General features: G+C 36.9%; 7 protein-coding genes across 21 annotated transcripts; 6 read left to right on the forward strand and 1 right to left on the reverse strand.

The window, feature by feature from the left end:
• The first annotated feature begins 754 nt into the window (after nt 1-754).
• Nucleotides 755-6,603, forward strand: LOC106397844. Its single transcript, XM_048758834.1, has 2 exons — nt 755-2,005; nt 6,369-6,603. The coding sequence occupies exon 1, from the start codon at nt 1,156-1,158 to the stop codon at nt 1,936-1,938; it is 783 nt and encodes a 260-aa protein (XP_048614791.1). The 5' UTR covers nt 755-1,155; the 3' UTR covers nt 1,939-2,005; nt 6,369-6,603.
• On the forward strand, nt 2,044-4,209 carry LOC125587258. Its single transcript, XM_048757486.1, has 4 exons — nt 2,044-2,787; nt 2,988-3,328; nt 3,394-3,475; nt 3,544-4,209. Exons 1-4 carry the CDS (start codon nt 2,044-2,046, stop codon nt 4,207-4,209), a joined length of 1,833 nt encoding a protein of 610 aa, XP_048613443.1.
• LOC125587259 (uncharacterized protein At4g04775-like) lies at nt 4,813-5,235 on the forward strand. The gene is made up of 2 exons (XM_048757487.1): nt 4,813-4,941; nt 5,011-5,235. The coding sequence occupies exons 1-2, from the start codon at nt 4,813-4,815 to the stop codon at nt 5,233-5,235; spliced, it is 354 nt and encodes a 117-aa protein (XP_048613444.1).
• Nucleotides 5,584-7,386, reverse strand: LOC125587260. Its single transcript, XM_048757488.1, has one exon. The coding sequence runs from the start codon at nt 7,384-7,386 to the stop codon at nt 5,584-5,586; it is 1,803 nt and encodes a 600-aa protein (XP_048613445.1).
• Nucleotides 7,387-8,390: 1,004 nt separating this feature from the next.
• LOC106399476 (B-box zinc finger protein 32) lies at nt 8,391-9,499 on the forward strand. Its single transcript, XM_013839961.3, has one exon. The coding sequence runs from the start codon at nt 8,494-8,496 to the stop codon at nt 9,262-9,264; it is 771 nt and encodes a 256-aa protein (XP_013695415.3). The 5' UTR covers nt 8,391-8,493; the 3' UTR covers nt 9,265-9,499.
• A 2,499-nt stretch (nt 9,500-11,998) lies between these two features.
• LOC106397167 lies at nt 11,999-14,724 on the forward strand. Its single transcript, XM_013837738.3, has 9 exons — nt 11,999-12,389; nt 12,689-12,883; nt 13,001-13,103; nt 13,435-13,514; nt 13,602-13,679; nt 13,770-13,861; nt 13,930-14,041; nt 14,149-14,274; nt 14,386-14,724. Exons 1-9 carry the CDS (start codon nt 12,120-12,122, stop codon nt 14,500-14,502), a joined length of 1,173 nt encoding a protein of 390 aa, XP_013693192.2. The 5' UTR covers nt 11,999-12,119; the 3' UTR covers nt 14,503-14,724.
• Nucleotides 14,725-15,307: 583 nt separating this feature from the next.
• On the forward strand, nt 15,308-16,816 carry LOC106397246 (syntaxin-71-like). 15 transcript variants are annotated; one of them, XM_048758841.1, is made up of 5 exons: nt 15,308-15,797; nt 15,846-16,008; nt 16,148-16,248; nt 16,342-16,427; nt 16,530-16,816. In XM_048758841.1, the coding sequence occupies exons 1-4, from the start codon at nt 15,459-15,461 to the stop codon at nt 16,417-16,419; spliced, it is 681 nt and encodes a 226-aa protein (XP_048614798.1). In that variant the 5' UTR covers nt 15,308-15,458; the 3' UTR covers nt 16,420-16,427; nt 16,530-16,816. The 15 variants fall into 15 exon arrangements, 9 of the variants coding, with proteins under 9 accessions (XP_048614798.1, XP_048614799.1, XP_048614796.1 ...); XM_048758842.1 differs by having other exon boundaries at nt 15,314-15,797; nt 16,342-16,415; nt 16,533-16,816; XM_048758839.1 differs by having other exon boundaries at nt 15,327-15,797; nt 16,342-16,415.
• The last annotated feature ends 647 nt before the right edge of the window (nt 16,817-17,463 follow it).

Here is a 17,463-nt window from a genome sequence, read left to right on the forward strand (position 1 = left end):
TTTCATGCTTTTTATCAGAGGAAACAATTAAAAGATTTTTTCAGCTTAAATCTTTTTTATTATTGTCCTGTCTTTTAGTCAAAAGGAAACTTCACATGAATTATTTTTGGGAAATTTGCCAATATGAAACTAAATCTCTAAAGTATTGTTCCATTAGAACTAAATTTTCTAACCTTATCAGTATAGAATTAATTTTTGTCCCCTTAGAACTAATACTTTGTGAATCTACTGTTTTGTCCTTTTCTTTATAATATAATTAATAAAATTTTAAAAACTATATGAATTAAAAAGAAAATACTTAATTAAATAAAAATAGGGCAATTTTTTCCCAACACTCGGTCTCATTCTCTCCGACTCTCTTTCCCAATCGAGAGACGATTTCTTTCTCGCCGGCGACACCTTCCACCTCTGAGATTCTTGGTTCGTCGGAGAGCTTCAACGAGGAGTCACATCGCTTCTCCCTCCTGCTCAAGCTCGGGAGTAGCTTCTCCTCCGCCGATCGAAGCTGCTCAAGCTCGGGAGTAGCTTCTCCTCCCCGATTAAGGACGATTAGTTTCACAGTTGTTTTCTTTTGCTCTTCCTTCATCTCGGTTCTGACAATTTGAAGGTTAGGCTTTGAAATCCCCTTTACGATTTTTTTTTTTTTTTTTGTTTGTTCTTTATGTTTATTTGCATGTACTACAAATTGTACTAGATAGAGAGTTAGTTTAAAACACAAATCGAAACAAGTTTATTGTTTTCAGAGGCGGAATGTGGTTGAGTGGGGAGTGAGATTGGCTTGTTGTTGAGGTGATTTTGTTGTTGAGGTGATTTTGAGTTCTAGTTTGTTTGGTATCGGCTTTATTAAGGTTTAGAATTCATAATAGACTTGAAAAAGCTAATGACTTTGACATGCTTTAGACATCGATTTTACATACTTGTTTTGGGATCGAGTTTGTTATTTGAATTGAATTTGTCGATAGTGTGTAGTCTTTTGTTATTCATTTGGTGCGTAGCTTTGACTCTGTTTTATTTTAGAGGTAAACACATTTGCTAGTTGATTATATTTTGTTTCGATTTGTGTTTCTAAGTAGTTTTGAATTGTAAAAAACTAGTTAAATGTGAGATGGTTATATTTGGTTCGCTGTTAACTTATGGAATTCATGTTTTTTAGGAATGGCTCACCAGTTTCCTAAACGCATTCTTCAAGAAGGTGCTGAGACGCAAATGGATAAGATTAACAACACATGTAGAAGGACGCTTCTGAAGGCGGTAAAGGTGGCTCTGAAAGATGAGTATGAGGAAGTTTTGAAAGACCCTGTCTTCGGGCCTCTTCTGGCGATCATAGAGAACAACCTCATCTACTCAGGGAAGATTATTCACAGCTTCATGTGCAAGCAGCTCAGGGTTTCCAAGCTTCACGAGCTGTGGTTTATTTTTGCGAAGAGGCCTCTTAGGTTTTCTATGCAAGAATTTTATGCTGTGACTGGATTGAAGTACAAAGAGGAACCCGACGTAGACTTCATTAACTGGAAGAATGATAAGGGGTTCTGGGCTAATGCGCTGAAGACCAATGCGAAGATCAACTTATATACTATAAGGGATGAGCTCCTTAAGGTGTGTAACGAGTGGTCGTATGTGGACAGAGTGAGGTTAGTGTATCTGTCCATTATACAATCATTCCTCATGGCTAAGGATTGGAAAGTGTATATCCCTCAAGAATACATCCGCTTGGTGATGGATTTTGAGAAATTGAGGATGTATCCTTGGGGTCTTCGCGCTTATGATGAGCTGATTGCATCAATACTCAGAGCAAGAGAAGATGTGCATACGAAGAACAGCTACGTGTTGGATGGATTCTCATATGCGTTTCAGATATGGATTATGGAGGCAATTCCAGACATTGGTTCTATGGTGGGTAAAAAAATAAAAAAAAAACGTGAAGAAAATGAGATGTAGGAATTGGAAAGGTAGTGGTAAAGTATCCTACCAAGATATCACCAGCCTAGAGTCCCACTTTGATAAGGTAACTGATATTTCTTCTTTAAATATTGAGTTCAATAAATGTTCAATGTAAGCTTAGTGTTTTGTTTGTTCTTGCAGGGAGAGCTGTTCACATTTATATCATCTACTGGTGATTTCGATGTGATTGCTGATACTGAGTTCCTTAGGGAAGATGAAAAGAAGGACGAAAGAGTTGGTCGTATTGTTGAATTGATCAATGCGAAACAAGACTGGACGCATTTCGATTGGGAAGTTGAGTCTTTGCCTGCACATATGGACCTTTCTGATTCAGAACAAGATGAACCGGCTGATGTTGCAGAAGAACCGTCAGCTGTTGCAGAGGAACCGACTGTAGTTGCAGGGGAACCGGCTGTTACTGCGAAAAGAGGCAAGCGCAAGCTAATTGATCCTGGTGCCGAGTCTCGAAAGAAACAACTGCTTTGTCAACGTGCGGCTGAACACAACAGTGGTGTCTCTAGTGAAATGAAGACCTTCATTGAAGGTTTGTTCACCGCTTCTTTCAACTCTTTTAAGGAAGTGGTGCAGAAGGACATACATGAGCGTTTTGACAACGTTGCCAATGAGGTGGCTCAACTCAAGGAACAAGTCTCTCAGCTTAAGGGTCTATCGGAAACAGTGGGAAAAGGCAACACATCTGAGATTCTCTCTCCTTCAGCAACAATTGGAAAAGACCAAGGACCATCATCTCATAGTACGGGTCCTCCCGCAGCAAAGGGAAAAGGCAAGGCATCTGCAAATGTGGATCCTCCTCCGGTTCGTCGTAGCCCTCGGCCAGTAAGAGAGGTAACCAAAAAATGAAGCTCTGTGTATTTTGCTATGTCGACTCTTTTGATGTAATGTCCTTGTATTGTAATATGTAATATATCGGCTTGTATGAACTAATGATGATGACTTGTGGGATTGACTATTTTGTAATGTACTTTTCTATATTTTGCTATGGACTGTCTTTTTAGTATTAATGTTATGCTTGTTTTTATTAACAGGATGTTCAAACTGATGAAAATGAAATGATGGATTTTTTGAAGAATTTGACCAAATCAGCGAGATGTGTAGATAAGGGGACCCAAGACTCTTTACAAGAAGCCATGGGAAACCTTTCTCAAGCATCTCATGTTAAAGGTTTTGATCCTTCACAACATCTGGATGGTGATGAACCAGCTGACTTTGCCACTCCACTGTCTTCGTTTAAGCCTGCGGATTGGAGACCACCTACTCTGAAAGACGTGGACTCACTTGAGGACCGGATACATGATCCCGATTACTCACTAGTGTTTGTCCCTGAGGCATTATGGGGCAAACTTGTTGACTGGACCAAAACTTTCAAGTAAGTTGATATTTTTAAATTTTTTTAACAATTCTACCATTTTGATACTGAATTTTGTAATGCAGAGAACTAAAAATTGGACCATCTATGCTCACAAATGAGTTAGTATCTCGTGTCGTCGGACCTTCAGAGTGGCTCCTGAATAAGGTCAGTTATTACCTTGTTCCTTTTTATTTTGTGTACACAAACTTACAGTCTTTTATCAAATTATGCAGGAAATTGATGGTATGATGTGGTTATTCACTGAGAGGACTTCCTTGCGGCGATGGTTTCCAAATAAAGTAGCCTTCATGACATGCTTGTTCAGTAATCAAATTACGAACTCTTACAACGAGTATAAGAAGGACAAGAAGAAATTCAAAGTGGGCGGACTGCTACAACAGTACGGCATTGGCGAACTTCCAGCACACGGACGAACAAGACTAATGTGGGATCTTGATGTTAACCGCATGTATGTCCCCCTAAATGTTGGTAAGCACTGGATCTCTATGTGCGTCAACTTTGTTACTCGGTCGATAGAGGTCTTTGACTGTGAGGGACTGAGACACCCCGGTGCAGTGGAGCCATTTGCAGTTCTCATCCCTAGAATTGTCAAAGCCATTCAGTCTTCTAAGAGTCGACAGTATCAAGTCAAGCAGTATACCGTCTCCTACGTCTCAATGCCCTTCTTATTGAACAAAAGTAGCAGTGACTGTGGAGTATATGCCTTGAAGCACATTGAATGCCATCTTCTAGGCTTGGACTTTTCCCTGGTGAATGACAACAACATTCGTGAAGCGCGGCAGAAGATTGCTTATGACCTATGGGAAGCTGCTATTGATCCTGTCCTTATTGAAAGGATGGCAAAATTTCTCCCCCGAAGACAATTTCAAGTGCTCTAGTGGAACTTGAATAAAATTCTTTCGTTATGACTTGTGTAGGAAGTATATTGTTATTTGGTGATTTTATTTGACTCTTTTAGTTACCATTTTACTCCTTTAGTTACTACCTTATTTCACTGTTTTATTTGACTCTTGAAGTTGCTTTCTCTTTACTTTTTAGGTGACAATATGAAACCCTATCTATACCCTAAATGATTGATATGCGATGTCCTAATTCTTATCAAAACATAACCGAAATCTAAACCTATCTATACCCTAAATGGCATTAAAGTAGGACAAACTATATTAAACCTTATACCTTAAATGACACTAAAGAAGACAAACGATTTCAAACCCTATACCCTAAATGACACTAAAATACCACAATCTATTTGGTGCCAAAATTTATCAACACAATCATTAGTAATCTGAAAAATTCATAATAATCAAAACAAATCTTTATAATGAAAACACATACAAGTTGACCATATGTGCCGATCCGATTAGAAACATTGTAAACCCTAATTATATTGCTTATATAAGATCATAAAGCGGCCACAAACACTACATCTTGCGGTGTTTTTTTCTCCTACTTGTTCTTAAAAAATCTCTCCTCAAAAGAGAATGACGAACACGAAATACCATGGAGCGATCCCTTCCAGATGCTGGTGTGGAAAGAAGATTGTCACTTATGTTTCAAAAACGGAAGAGAACCCATACAGACGATTCTTCAGATGTGAGATTGGTTTACAGGTAAATCTGATAATTCATTACTTCATATTCTTCTATATGTCAATTGATTTGTTTTGTGTTTTGAAACAGAGAAAAAAAGAAAATCATCTTTTTAAGTGGGTGGACGAGGCTCTGCTTGATGAGATTGAAAGGATGTCTGAGCATCAGGCGAGAGTTGCTGAGGAAATTGAAGATCTGAGAATTTCCATGAAGAAGACAGTGCAGGAAGAAGTTATGAACCATAAGCATTCGCTTGATGTAGGTTGCGTAGGAACCCTTTTCAGTTTGTTATGTCTCTGGTCCAAATGTGATTGATATTGTAATGGTTCTCTGATTCAAGTTACATTTTCAAATATTGAACCAATCTGATTTCCAGTTTTATTGTCGTGTTATGAACAACGTTATCAAACAAACCTAATTTTCATAGTCTCTGAAACATAGTATCCTAAAAAATGTGAAACATAACTTGCATAAATCAAGATGAACAAAGCTGAAACATAACTTTGATAGTCTCTGAAACATAACTTGCATAAATCAAGATGAATAAAGCTTGCGTAAACAGAACTTGCATAAAGTCTGAAACATAGTAACCCAAAAAAAAACCGGAATCATAACTTGCATAAATCAACATAAACAAAGCTTGCATGAAACAAACTGAGTATCCTATATTGCTCGATCACATGTTCTCCTATCGTGCCCTCGAATCCCACATCGGCTACATTTGCGACCTTTAGAGCCTTGATTTCCTTGTGACGAACGGATCTTATCTTCGGCTGTCTCGTATCTGCGTTTCTTTCTTCTACCTGCAGCTCGTCTAGACTCTGGAGGAAGGACTTTCGTCTGCTCCACATGAGATGGAACAGTCCAAGCATCTTCAGGGACACCAATAGGATTTATGCTTTCTTCATAAGCCGTGCGCCATGACGCAGTAGTGTATATGTCGTCTGTGAGTGTGTGTGCTTGTATTCCAACACTGAAGCCTGCTTTTATGGCGTGCCTGCATGGGATTTTCATCAGATCAAACTTCCCACAAGAACACGTGCGTCTGACCAAGTCAACCATGCAGTCAAAAGTGTCACCTTGAACCAAAAACCTGTCATCGCTAATCGGGAAGACCTTAAACTTTTTACCCTTCTCAATCCTTCTGTCTATCTTCTTCTCCACAGCAATGGTCAGTGGCTTCGAGTGCTTAGAACTTAAAGTTCTACGTTGGAAAAACCATCGAGTCATCATTTCCCTAATGCTGTCCATTAGAGGTATTACTGGAAACTCTCTAGGCGTACGCAAAGCAGAATTTATCGACTCCGCAGGGTTAGTAGTGTTGATATCATACCTGTAACCCGGGAATTGACAACGAGCCCACTTCCTCACATCGGCTTCTATTAGATAATTTCCAATTTCAGGACTAATAGAGTAAATAGCAGTGAACAGCTTACGAAAATCAGCAGCTCGATAAGCTTTAGAAGCCTTTGCAACCAAACCAGCCACACCTTTCCCACTAAAATATGTTACGACATTATTCAGCAAGTGGTGAATGCAAATTCCGTGATGAGCTTGCGGGTACACGTTAGCAATAGCTTTAGCAATCGAGGAATTCCTATCAGACACAAAAGCTAAACTATGCTCGTCAGCAATGACCGCATTAAGTTGTCTCATAAACCAGTTCCACGCAAGGTCATTCTCTGAGTCGACAACTCCAAATGCAATAGGATATAAACTAGAGTTTCCATCTAATGCAGTAGCAACCAGTAATACCCCTTTGTATTTGCTCTTCAAGAACGTCCCATCCACAACAATAACTTTCCGAATTGCAACATAGAAACCGCGAAGACTCTGACCAAAGGAGATGAAGAGGAATCTGAATCGCCCTTCAGAATCCCTTTCATAAGACGTGTGTGACCCTGGATTAGCTTCCCTCATCATGTGCAAGTATTTGGGAATTTTTTCATAGCCTTCCTCTGGAAGGCCTTTCACTTTGTTGATTGCATACTCACGTGCATCCCATGCCAAAGAATAGGATATCTCAAGTCCATGTTCTGAACGCATATACTGGACTATATCATTAGATCTCGGCCCTTCTTTAGCAGTTTCATACATATGCATAACCAGAGTACCAATTGTTTTTGCTGAAGCTGTCCGAACAGAACCCTTCCTTTTGGATGCAGCACATGAATGATGAGGTACATACTTTTTGATGATAAAATAAGATGAACCAGGTAACCCCTCTGCACGAACACGCCAGCTGCAATCATCATCTGCGCAACGAATGTACCATATTTTTTTATCCGACTTGACAAGCTTATAGTCGAAATTATGTTTCATTGCACATATTTCGAATGCTGCCTTCAAAAGCGTTTTCGAAATAAAATGTTGACCCTCCTTCACAAAATCCACCAAAGAAAATCGCACATCATTTCCATTGGTCTTCTCTTTGTCACACCATTCAACCTCTTCTTGTGAATCCATAGTTTAGATAGGAAAAAATTAGAGAAGAAGAAAAAAAAAAAAAATCGTTAGACAACGATGAAGAAGACCACAATTTAGGAAAAATAACAATTAAAAAAGGAAAACAAAATATTTAAAAGATTTAGAGAATATTTCATAACCGTTTTTACCAAGATTTCCGGATTTTGTTTACTAACCGTTATAGAACTTGCATTCTACCAATTTAGAAAATAGAATAATAAATAGGATGTTATATACTACTACAGTAGATATAAAGACATATTGTAGATTGTATTTTCTTGCATGGTTTATAATAAGGAAGGATTTAGATTTTATTTTCTAGCGCGGTTGATGAGATGACATTGTTTAGTGTTTTAAATCTACCAGAAATATAGAGCATAGAGGAAATCTTGAACTTCATATTCTGCCTTACTAGTTGTATACGTTTCCGTTATAATATGCAGCCTACATGCCTTAGAACATTGTGTTTCTTTCAGATTACGTATTCTAAACCACCGTAGATGGCAGATATGGTTAACGAGCACATTTAGCCAATTTTTCAAATTATTATGTAAACATCTTTTGATGTCAAAAATATTTTTCTCACATGCATATGCTTATCTACATTAAGTTAACTATTTTTCCATATTTTTTTCCTTTGTAAAAAAAATCTTATGAATTTTTATATACAAAAATGGTAGTCACTGTCCAAATGTGTGAAAAGTTAATTTAGTTCTAAGGGGACAATACTTTAGAGATTTAGTTTCATATTGGCAAATTTCCCATTATTTTATGACCGAAAGAAACAAAAACTAGTTAGTGTCAAAAAGAGAGAAATAACGCAGAAGAAATGAAATGGAAAACAAAGTGCAATGACCAAAGACTTTGGTGTGTTGACTAAAGCTCCACGTCACGCCAGAAGAAGAGGAAGAATGACACGTGGGCTAGTGCAACGGTTTAAAAGTAATAACCACAGATATCACCAGCCTCAAAACCTCTCCACACGTCAATTCTCGAAACCACATTTTCATTTCTCCATCATAAAAAGAAATATATGATTTTTGGTGAGAATTGTGAAAGAGGGAAAATAATAGCCACCCACTAGTATGTATATATATCATCAAAACCATGAACCATAGTCCACCGTTTTTCTCTCCCTCAAGTCAAATCACAACTAAACAAACATCTATCATTCTCCTCCCATCATCGATCATTACAGACGAGAAGATGGTGAAATCCTGTGAGCTGTGTGGTGCAGAAGCCGATCTCCACTGCGCCGCGGACTCCGCTTTCCTCTGCCGCTCCTGCGACGCCAAGTTCCACGCCTCTAACATCTTGTTTTCCCGCCATGTCCGCCGCACCATCTGCCCTTGCTGCAAATCCCTCACCGGAGATTCCTTCTCTGGTCCTCTTTCCCCTTCGCCTCGGACGACAGCCTGCTGCTGCGGATCATCTTCGGAGTCTTCTTGCTGCTCGTCGCTGGATCGTGTCTCAAGCTCCGAGCTATCGTCGACGAAGACGTCGCGTGCCGTCGTGAACAAAGCGCGAGGGAGGGAAAAGAGAGTGATGGCAGCTGCGGATGGCGTTTTGGTAAAATGGTGCGATGAGTTAGGACTAAACGGAGATTTGAGAAACGCCGTCGTTTCGTTGGCGTCTCTCGCTTTGGCCGTGGAGAAGCCGACGAAGGTGATTTTAGCGGCGGCGTTTTGGTTCGGCGTTAGGAACTCGCCGAAGAAGGTGATGCGGCCGAGTCTAAAGAAGGTGGCTGATGTGAGCGGGGTTGCAGCTGGAATGATACGAGCCGTCGAAAGCAAGCTGGCGCGTGCAGTGACGTTGCAGCTTAAACGGTGGCGCGTGGACTCGGAGGAAGGATGGGGTGAAAACGAGAATGGTATGTGACGTGGGTCCCGTATTGCACCTAGGCCTTTTAGTGATACAAGTTATATGTATCATCGACGTGTTGATTTTTCTGTCCAAACGTTTAAAATGGTTTTGAACCTCGTGAGATGATAGAAAATTCTTTAGTAGTGTGGAGAATCTGGAGATTAAAATTCCAAATCGTTCTTCAAGTTCAGTTACTGTAATGATTAATAAGACCATAAAGAAAAGAAAAACATAATATATTTGATCGAAATTATTGGTGTTATGTTACCTAATCTAAATTAAGATATTCTAAAAACTAGAATATATACCTATAAAATGTAAATATTTGTAAGAACTCTACGACTAAGCATGGTTTAAGCTAAACTGTTTAGTTTATGATTACTCAAAACTTTTAACTTTTAATCACACTGCAAATGCATATTAAATCACAATAGTATAGAAAGATCGAATCCGCAAAGATCAAGATTATACTACAAATCTGAAAGACAAAAAAAAGATAATTGATTGTTTCTCTAAAGCTAAGTAGAAAAGTAAATATCCAAATATAATAATGAAATAAAAAATGCTAGGCATCAAAGAAATCACATAAAATCAGATTATAAAAATAAACAATTAATCAGAGAATCAATTAAATGCCATTTTAAAATTCAAAACAGAAATCAGTTGTCTATGATCAATATAATCCATCCGTTTCATTAAGATATAAGTTTTAGAAAAAAAATTATTTTACAAAGATTAAGTTTTTATGTTTTTTATACAAAAATAGTAAATTTTAATAAAATTAACTGGATTTATTGAAAAACTATTGGTTAAAAGCATTGAAATTTGATAATTTTTAAAAACATACATGATTATATTTTTTTTTTATATATGTGAAAACTCCAAAATATTTTCTTTAAGAAACGGAAGGAGTATCTAGCAACCTAGAAAATTAATTCCCATTCAATCTAAGAGATTAGAAATGCTTTAAGTTTAAAAACATAATAACATCAACTCTCATTGGGTAAAAATACTATGCTCACATGGATTATATTCAAGCAATCAAATTGAATCGACTCATCAATTAATCTAAGATCAATCAAAGCATTAAGAACACTCCAAGTCTCTAATGAAAGTTCTCTAAATCAAACAATCCTAATCATTCATTATTTTTAATCTTTGAAACCCTAAAACCTAACTATAAATCTACTAAAAAATAACCAGAAAATACAAAATCAATGATAAAACAGAAGTTAAAAAAAGTCAGAAATCCACCGGGGCCAATTGAGTTCCTTGCTAATATGCTGACTCCGCTATTGGATACAAAAGAAGTTTGAAAAAGTCTCCCGAAAAATGTAAAGTAAAAATGTTTTTGATATATAAAATAAAGTTCTATCTAAATAATGGTTTAGTAGATATAGGTCAAAACATTTCATGGTCAAATTTTATGTAAAATGAAACAAGAAAATAGAGAAAACCGATTTTTCTTTTTTCTTTTCTCATATTGAAACGTCATTATAAAAGACTACATAACATTTGATTCAATTTATGGGTTTACTTCAAACTTGCGGAAATTGAGAAGCTAATCAATCTTTTATCTTGTGGCACAATTTTAGCTCAATCGCATCGTGGAAATTTTTTTTTATCTGTTGATAACTTTTGATGCATCTGCATAATTTTTCATCTTTAATTTTTCCTTTTTGGCATTCAATTCGATCTATTTTGTTCCAAATAGACTAAAACCTTTAAAAACATCACAATAACACGAACAGACACCAAAACATACACTTTGACTCGATAAAATACTCAAAACATTTGTTAACAATTAGAAGAAACACCGATATATCAGCTAGCTTGTTAGATATATTATCTAGTTTAGTAGAGATACTAGTATATATATATTGGTGATGCTGTCGAGTCTTAACCTGAATTTGAAGCTGATAAATTGTGAGGCAAAGACAACATATTTAGTGATGCAAAAAATAAGACAACTTAATTAGTGATGTACAACTTAATTAGTGATACAAAAAGTAAACTAAATCATGATTTACATAAAGAAATTCCAAATTCATTTATTCTTTTCTTAACAGTTTCCTATCGAGAGCAATAATCTATTTCCAATAACTGTTGTTGTTATCAATAATAGTAAATTTTACAGTACTGATTTTATGTAGTCATAATCATTATCCTTTGTGTGAAACGAGATATGCGTTAAAGTCAGATCATCTTTCGTATTTATCCTAACAAAAGAAAAACTAATAATCGATTTGAAAAGAAATAGGGGGAATTTCATGTTAACCTGAAAATAAATAATTTAACAACCTGAAATAATAATTTTTGTTGTTTGTTTAAGGTTATCAAATGTTGACCAAAAAAGGTTATCAAAAAATTAAAAACTAAGTAATTCCTTAGAACAGTAGTTTGATTAAAAGTTTATTAATGCTTCTACACCAGAGTTTGGGATTCAAACCCCATAAAACACAAATTACGCAGATCATGGAAAAAAATAGTTACAAAAAGTCTTTAGCATGGTGTAAGGGCGTATCATCGAACCATTCTTATATGAAGGTAAAATTGTTGACAGTAGAATCGTCAATATAATATTTCTCGTAACATAATTAATCGGATGTTAAAAAAAAAAATTCCTAGAATCCCTATCTTTTACAACAACAAAAAAAAAATATATATATATATAAAAAAAAGAAAAAAAAACTTTATTTTGTATATAATCAAACCCTGTTGTTCAAAAAAAAAAAAAGTATATAATCAAACCCTACTCTGGAAAAGTCCTAATTCCTCTAAGCTTTACTTACTCTCAATAAAGGCGCCTGACGAATCTCTACCTACTGCCACACTGAAAGATCGCAAAAAAATCTTCACCTAACTCAACCATGGAAGCTCTCTCTACTTCGTCTTCATACATCTCTAATCCTCTCCCGAAAACAAAGCATCTCTTCAAATCTTCCCACCTGCCACTCGTAGCTTCATCCCAGTCTTCGTACTGGCTCTGTAAGTCGCCACCCAAGCTGAGAATCAGAGATGGATCAAGTCACGGCCTTCGTATACAAGCTCTCTTACACAACGAGGGTGAAGGTGAAGACAATCTCGGCGAAAGCAATGGGTTTGGCTTCTTTCCTGGGGACATCTTCTCTTTATCACAGGTACTCTTTTTCTTGTGGATTCTTAAAAAGTTGAATACTTTATTACAATTCTTGTCGTGGTTATGAGGGACTCTTTGTATTGGATACTCCTTGTCTCTTGTCTTGTAAAGTTCAACACTTTTTGATTACCAAAAAAAAAAAAAAGTTCAATACTTCTTGTCATGGGTATAGTTTTCTTTGTATTGGGTAAGCTTCAGCTAGTTCTGGATATGATGCAGAGTTTGTATTGGTGTAAAGATGGTAGCTTTGGCATATAGGCTAATAGTTTTTTTTTTTTTTTTTTTAAATGTTGTGTGAAGGAAAAGCTTGAGAGTGAGACTTCTCATAGTGTAATAGACGTGGAGTCATCTCTTGCACTTCCTCAGGGTGCTGGGAACAGTGGGGGAAATCGAGGTGGGCTTTTTAGAACTCCCATATCTGGTGGAGTTCAGAATGCGACGTCAGCTCATGCGTTGCCTAGGCCTGCTTTGGCTGTAAGGAACTTGCTGGAGCAGGTAAAAAGATTCGTCCTTTCAGATTGTTTTAGAGTTCCTTTTGTTTTTGCTTTGATGAGATAGATGATAAGCTCTTTTATCTGTTTGGTTCTTGTCTTCTTTCTTGAATGATTCAAGGCTAGGTTTGCTCATCTATGCACGGTGATGTCTAAAATGCACCACCGAAGGGAAGGTTACCCATTTGGCTCTTTGGTGGATTTTGCACCTGATCGTATGGGGCGTAAGTCACACTATATCTCTCTTTCTTTGTATGTTGAAATGTTCTTTAGGATATGGATTTAGTAACTTACTAGTGGACAATTGATTCATGAGTATTAAACGTCATCCCACTCTACAAAAAAGTTTATTTTGATTTGGGTCTTGTGGGAATGGATAGGAGGGATTTTTTCTGTCTTTATTTTCTTCAAATCTCATTATAGATGTAAGTATAGTATTTTCTTTAGGGTCTGGATAGTGTTGAAGGCAATGCTTAGTACATTAGATGTCTTGTGTTTGGTGGCTGAGATAATAGATGCACATTTTCCTTAATGGCTAATGCTTTTTGGTTGCAGATCCAATCTTTTTATTTTCACCGTTGGCCATCCACACAAGAAATCTCTTGGCTGAACCTAGATGCAGTCTCGTTGTTCAGGTAATATTGGCTAACTGTATTCAAACTACAAAAGCAAAACGGTTTTATTTTCTCTTTCGTTCTGTAATATGGTGATTTGGCTAGCAGATACCTGGATGGAGTGGCCTGTCGAATGCAAGAGTAACATTATTCGGTGATGTGTACCCATTATCAGAAGATGAGCAGGTCAGCATCTAAATTAATTGTTAATCTTTGTTGAGTATACATGAATCTTTACTTGCTAAAACATCATCTCTGGTTGTGACTTTTTGGTAGGAGTGGGCACATAAGCAATATATTGCAAAGCACCCGCACGGGCTTTCAGAGCAATGGGGAAACTTTCACTATTTTAGAATGCAGAACATAAGGTTTTGTTTCTTAACTCATGCCTCCTAATCTACTAATCAACTGTATACTCAAATGTGAATATTGGCAGTGATATATATTTCATTGGAGGGTTTGGCACGGTCGCATGGGTTGATGTCAAAGAGTATGAGGCTTTACAGCCTGATAAGATCGCCGTCGATGGTGGAGAGCACAACCTCAAGGTGTGCTTTTTTTCAGATTCAATAAAGTTTTCCCCTCGATTGTTGTCCTTTGGTAAATTGAAGTTGGCTCTTACTTTTCCCATTTTTTTTTTTAAATTTTGTGGTAGGAACTAAATGCCATCTTCTCAAAGCCGCTTAGAGAGCTACTGTCTTCTGAATCAGAGGTAGACGACGCTGCTCTCATTTCTATAGATAGCAAAGGGATAGATGTACGGGTTCGTCAGGGTGCTCAGGTAATGTAACATTCACTATATATATAACAATTTAATCCCAAATGATTCATGTTCATGCACAGTGCTTAACTGCTTATCAGCTCTCTCTCTTCTCTGTTTGTTTAATTGCAGTTCAACATACAAAGGCTACCCTTTGAGGAAGGTCATGGTGTTGAAACGCTGGAAGAAGCTAAAGCTGCACTATGGAAGGTGATAGAGAAAGTGAAGCTAAACTATTTCCAGAAATGACCAAAGATCCTTGAATTTGCAGAAATGACAAAACGCCTTTTTCTCTAGAAGACGAGGTCTTTAGAGTGTTGTTTGGTTACTCTTTTTGACTTTTTAGCTAAAGTTTTGTAGTTTGCTCTATGTATTTGGCCCTCCTTTGACAGAGTTACTAAATGGGGTTAAAACACGACAATCTTGAAATAACAGGTTGAAATCCCGAGTTTAATAATACGTATTTCCATTCGTGGATTTGCAACGACTGCTACGTTGTGGTAGTCATACAAGCCAAGTCGCGATTTTATACTTTTTCCAGGAAGATTTACAGAGAGCATAGTAGTCGGATTCATCATATGGTGTATGGATAAGTTATTTACTAACTAATTTGAGTTTCAAGAGTGTGTGTATTTACTATACAAAGGGTTTCTTTTAGTCCACCCTTACGACATGACTGTGGTGCAGAATTATGTCTCTTGTCGCGCAAGTAACTCTACTTTCTTGAGATTCCAAGTTATGTTCTAAGTGTTGTGATGGGGAAAGAAGCACAGTTCTTGAGGATTTGGTCGTGGAGATACTCTCAAGGACATTTAAGATACTTGGGTTTGTTACAAGACAATAGCTTCTTAGGAGATGATGTTGTTGGCCTTGTTAACTTCTATTTTTTTCTTTCACCTCTGTTAAAGACAATGAAGAATCTTTTTTTACTCGTATTGAGAAATATCGATTAATTATTACTAAAGGCAAATGTTGAATCATTGTAAATATTCTTCCGTGGGGTTTGGATGTGGATGCATGGGACAAGACACCGTAAAGTATCCGTGCCTAATTTACAATGCAACTCAATTCTATAACCATATGAGATCATGTTTATCCCAGGTTCTTAACTGGTTTCTTAAGGAAAATAAGTGATTTAATTAATTCAGAAGTAATTATAATGTTAGTTACCGATCCTTAAGTGAGATTTTTGGGAATCGATTTTAATGGGGGTGTTTGGTACACGTGTCAGCGAGGAAAGGCAACAAGATTTTTATTTTTTATTTTTATTTTTTTCATTCTTTTCTTTTCACGCGTTTGGTGTTCCTCGTCTTCTCCGTCTCTCGACGATCGAAAGTCAAAACCCACCATGTCTGCTCTCGCTTCTCCGTCTGAGACGATTGACGACTTTGTCGGTCATCACGGCGTCTCCTCCGTGTTCTCCGTCAGACGAAACCCTAAACCAATCATGGAAGCCGAGAGAGACTCTGTCGGGAAGTCACGTCGTCTCCTCCATCTTCTCTCCGTCAGAAATTGGGCTTTTTCTCTGTTTTGCTTTGATTCAGGTGTGTCAATTTCGAGTGAGTTTGGTGGCAATCTATTAAATTGTTTAGGTAAAGGGCCTTACAACGGAAGAGCTTGCTGCTAGAAACGATTTGGTACTTGCGCTTCCGGCTAGGATTGAAGCTATACCTGATGGGACTGCGGGTGGTCCTAAAAGCACTAGTGCGTGGGCTCCTTCTACAACGTCTCGTCCTGATATCAAATTTGATTCAGGTGATTCAAAACCCAAGTAGGTTTGTGTTCCTTTATTGTATTGTCTTAGAATAATATGAACTGTTTATTCTTTTTTTGAGCAACCTGACACCTCTAATGTGGATATTAGATGGGCGTTTTGATGATGATTACTTTCAAGAATCACATGAGTCCAGCCAGTTCAGACAGGAGTTTGAGATGCGGAAAATTAAACAGGCAGGTTTAGATGCTTTGAAGAACATGGCATCTGATATGAATGAGGTGAGTTTCTTGAAATACATCTCTTATAACAGACTTCCAACTTATTCAGTATTTGAGCTGATGAACCATGTCACGTGACACTGATAAATGCAGGAGCTGGACCGTCAAGTTTCTCTGATGGATGAAATCGACTCAAAGGTAGTCAATATGGCCAGTCAATTCAGAGCGTAAGTGGAAAGGTCATTACTTTACAAAGAATGTTATGGTTTGGTTTCATTTTGGTTAGTTAGTGTTGTTTGTGGTGTATGTTACTGAGCTAGAGCCTTCTGTTTATGTCTCAGCAGGTAGTGGACTTGGGAGTGGAAGTGTTGTTTGATCACAGACTGAAATTTTGCATGTTTGATTGACAGAGGTGAGATAGTGGAAGTGTTGTTTGATCACAGACTGAAATTTTGCATGTTTGATTGACAGAGGTGAGATAGCGTGTTTGATTGATTGTGTAATGTATTGTAGTGTTTTGTATTTTTATGTGTCACGGACTAGAAAGTCTCGTGTGTCTCTTTGTATTTTTATGTGTAACAGATTTGGTAATAAAATATCAGCTGCCCTTATAAAGGCTTGTGTGTCATTCTTGAACCATTCATCAGCTTCTCTCTTATTCCAATTGTCATTCTTGTTTTTCCTTTTACAAAATCTTACTCAAAACCTCCGTATTCAGCTTATGTCTTATTGCATTCTCCTTCCTGTTCTTCAACTAATCAAATTTTTCATCACAAAGTCTAAGTAAAACACATATATGGCATCTTTTTTTCAAAACACTTTTGAGGGATCATTTGATAAAGATTTTGATGTTTATTATACTAATCTTTATTTATATGTTTTTTTTTAATTTATGTTTTAAATGTTATTTTTAATATATTTTATTTAATAAATAAATTTTATCTTTAAAAAAAATTTTAAATAATTTTTTTTTAAGAACCCTTAATTAAGAAACTCCCATTGGACCACTCAAAATGGGAGTTTCTTAACTAAGAGTTTTTAGTTACATTTATTCATTAAAAAGTCATTAAGAAACTCATTAGAGGTGATAGGGATAATCATGCTCCGAAAACGATACTAAACTCAATGTGAAACAAAAGTTAAAGTGTCCAAGTTCGTACAGTGGTATTGTTGATTACTAAGGACAAGACTTGCTTATTTAATAAGAGATAACCAAAAATATTGTTCCAGTCGCAGAAGAAATAGAATCTGAATTACATTTTTAACTTCTCAAAT

The sequence above is a fragment of the Brassica napus genome, chromosome C5 (assembly GCF_020379485.1).
Source record: "Brassica napus cultivar Da-Ae chromosome C5, Da-Ae, whole genome shotgun sequence".
Lineage (NCBI taxonomy): Eukaryota > Viridiplantae > Streptophyta > Magnoliopsida > Brassicales > Brassicaceae > Brassica > Brassica napus.

Excerpts from the sequence above, each read along its gene's own strand:
- LOC106397844 (XM_048758834.1), top strand. The coding sequence starts at position 1,156 with ATGGCTCACCAGTTTCCTAAACGCATTCTTCAAGAAGGTGCTGAGACG.
- LOC125587258 (XM_048757486.1), top strand. The coding sequence starts at position 2,044 with ATGTTCAATGTAAGCTTAGTGTTTTGTTTGTTCTTGCAGGGAGAGCTG. Across the intron at positions 2,788-2,987 it reads GCCCTCGGCCAGTAAGAGAG|GATGTTCAAACTGATGAAAA; the intron begins GTAACCAAAAAA and ends TTTTATTAACAG. Across the intron at positions 3,476-3,543 it reads CAGAGTGGCTCCTGAATAAG|GAAATTGATGGTATGATGTG; the intron begins GTCAGTTATTAC and ends CAAATTATGCAG.
- LOC125587259 (XM_048757487.1), top strand. The coding sequence starts at position 4,813 with ATGACGAACACGAAATACCATGGAGCGATCCCTTCCAGATGCTGGTGT. Across the intron at positions 4,942-5,010 it reads GATGTGAGATTGGTTTACAG|AGAAAAAAAGAAAATCATCT; the intron begins GTAAATCTGATA and ends GTTTTGAAACAG.
- LOC125587260 (XM_048757488.1), bottom strand. The coding sequence starts at position 7,386 with ATGGATTCACAAGAAGAGGTTGAATGGTGTGACAAAGAGAAGACCAAT.
- LOC106399476 (XM_013839961.3), top strand. The coding sequence starts at position 8,494 with ATGAACCATAGTCCACCGTTTTTCTCTCCCTCAAGTCAAATCACAACT.
- LOC106397167 (XM_013837738.3), top strand. The coding sequence starts at position 12,120 with ATGGAAGCTCTCTCTACTTCGTCTTCATACATCTCTAATCCTCTCCCG. Across the intron at positions 12,390-12,688 it reads ACATCTTCTCTTTATCACAG|GAAAAGCTTGAGAGTGAGAC; the intron begins GTACTCTTTTTC and ends TGTTGTGTGAAG. Across the intron at positions 14,275-14,385 it reads GGGTTCGTCAGGGTGCTCAG|TTCAACATACAAAGGCTACC; the intron begins GTAATGTAACAT and ends GTTTAATTGCAG.
- LOC106397246 (XM_048758835.1), top strand. The coding sequence starts at position 15,459 with ATGGGGGTGTTTGGTACACGTGTCAGCGAGGAAAGGCAACAAGATTTT. Across the intron at positions 15,798-15,845 it reads TCTGTTTTGCTTTGATTCAG|GTAAAGGGCCTTACAACGGA; the intron begins GTGTGTCAATTT and ends TAAATTGTTTAG. Across the intron at positions 16,249-16,341 it reads TGGCATCTGATATGAATGAG|GAGCTGGACCGTCAAGTTTC; the intron begins GTGAGTTTCTTG and ends TGATAAATGCAG.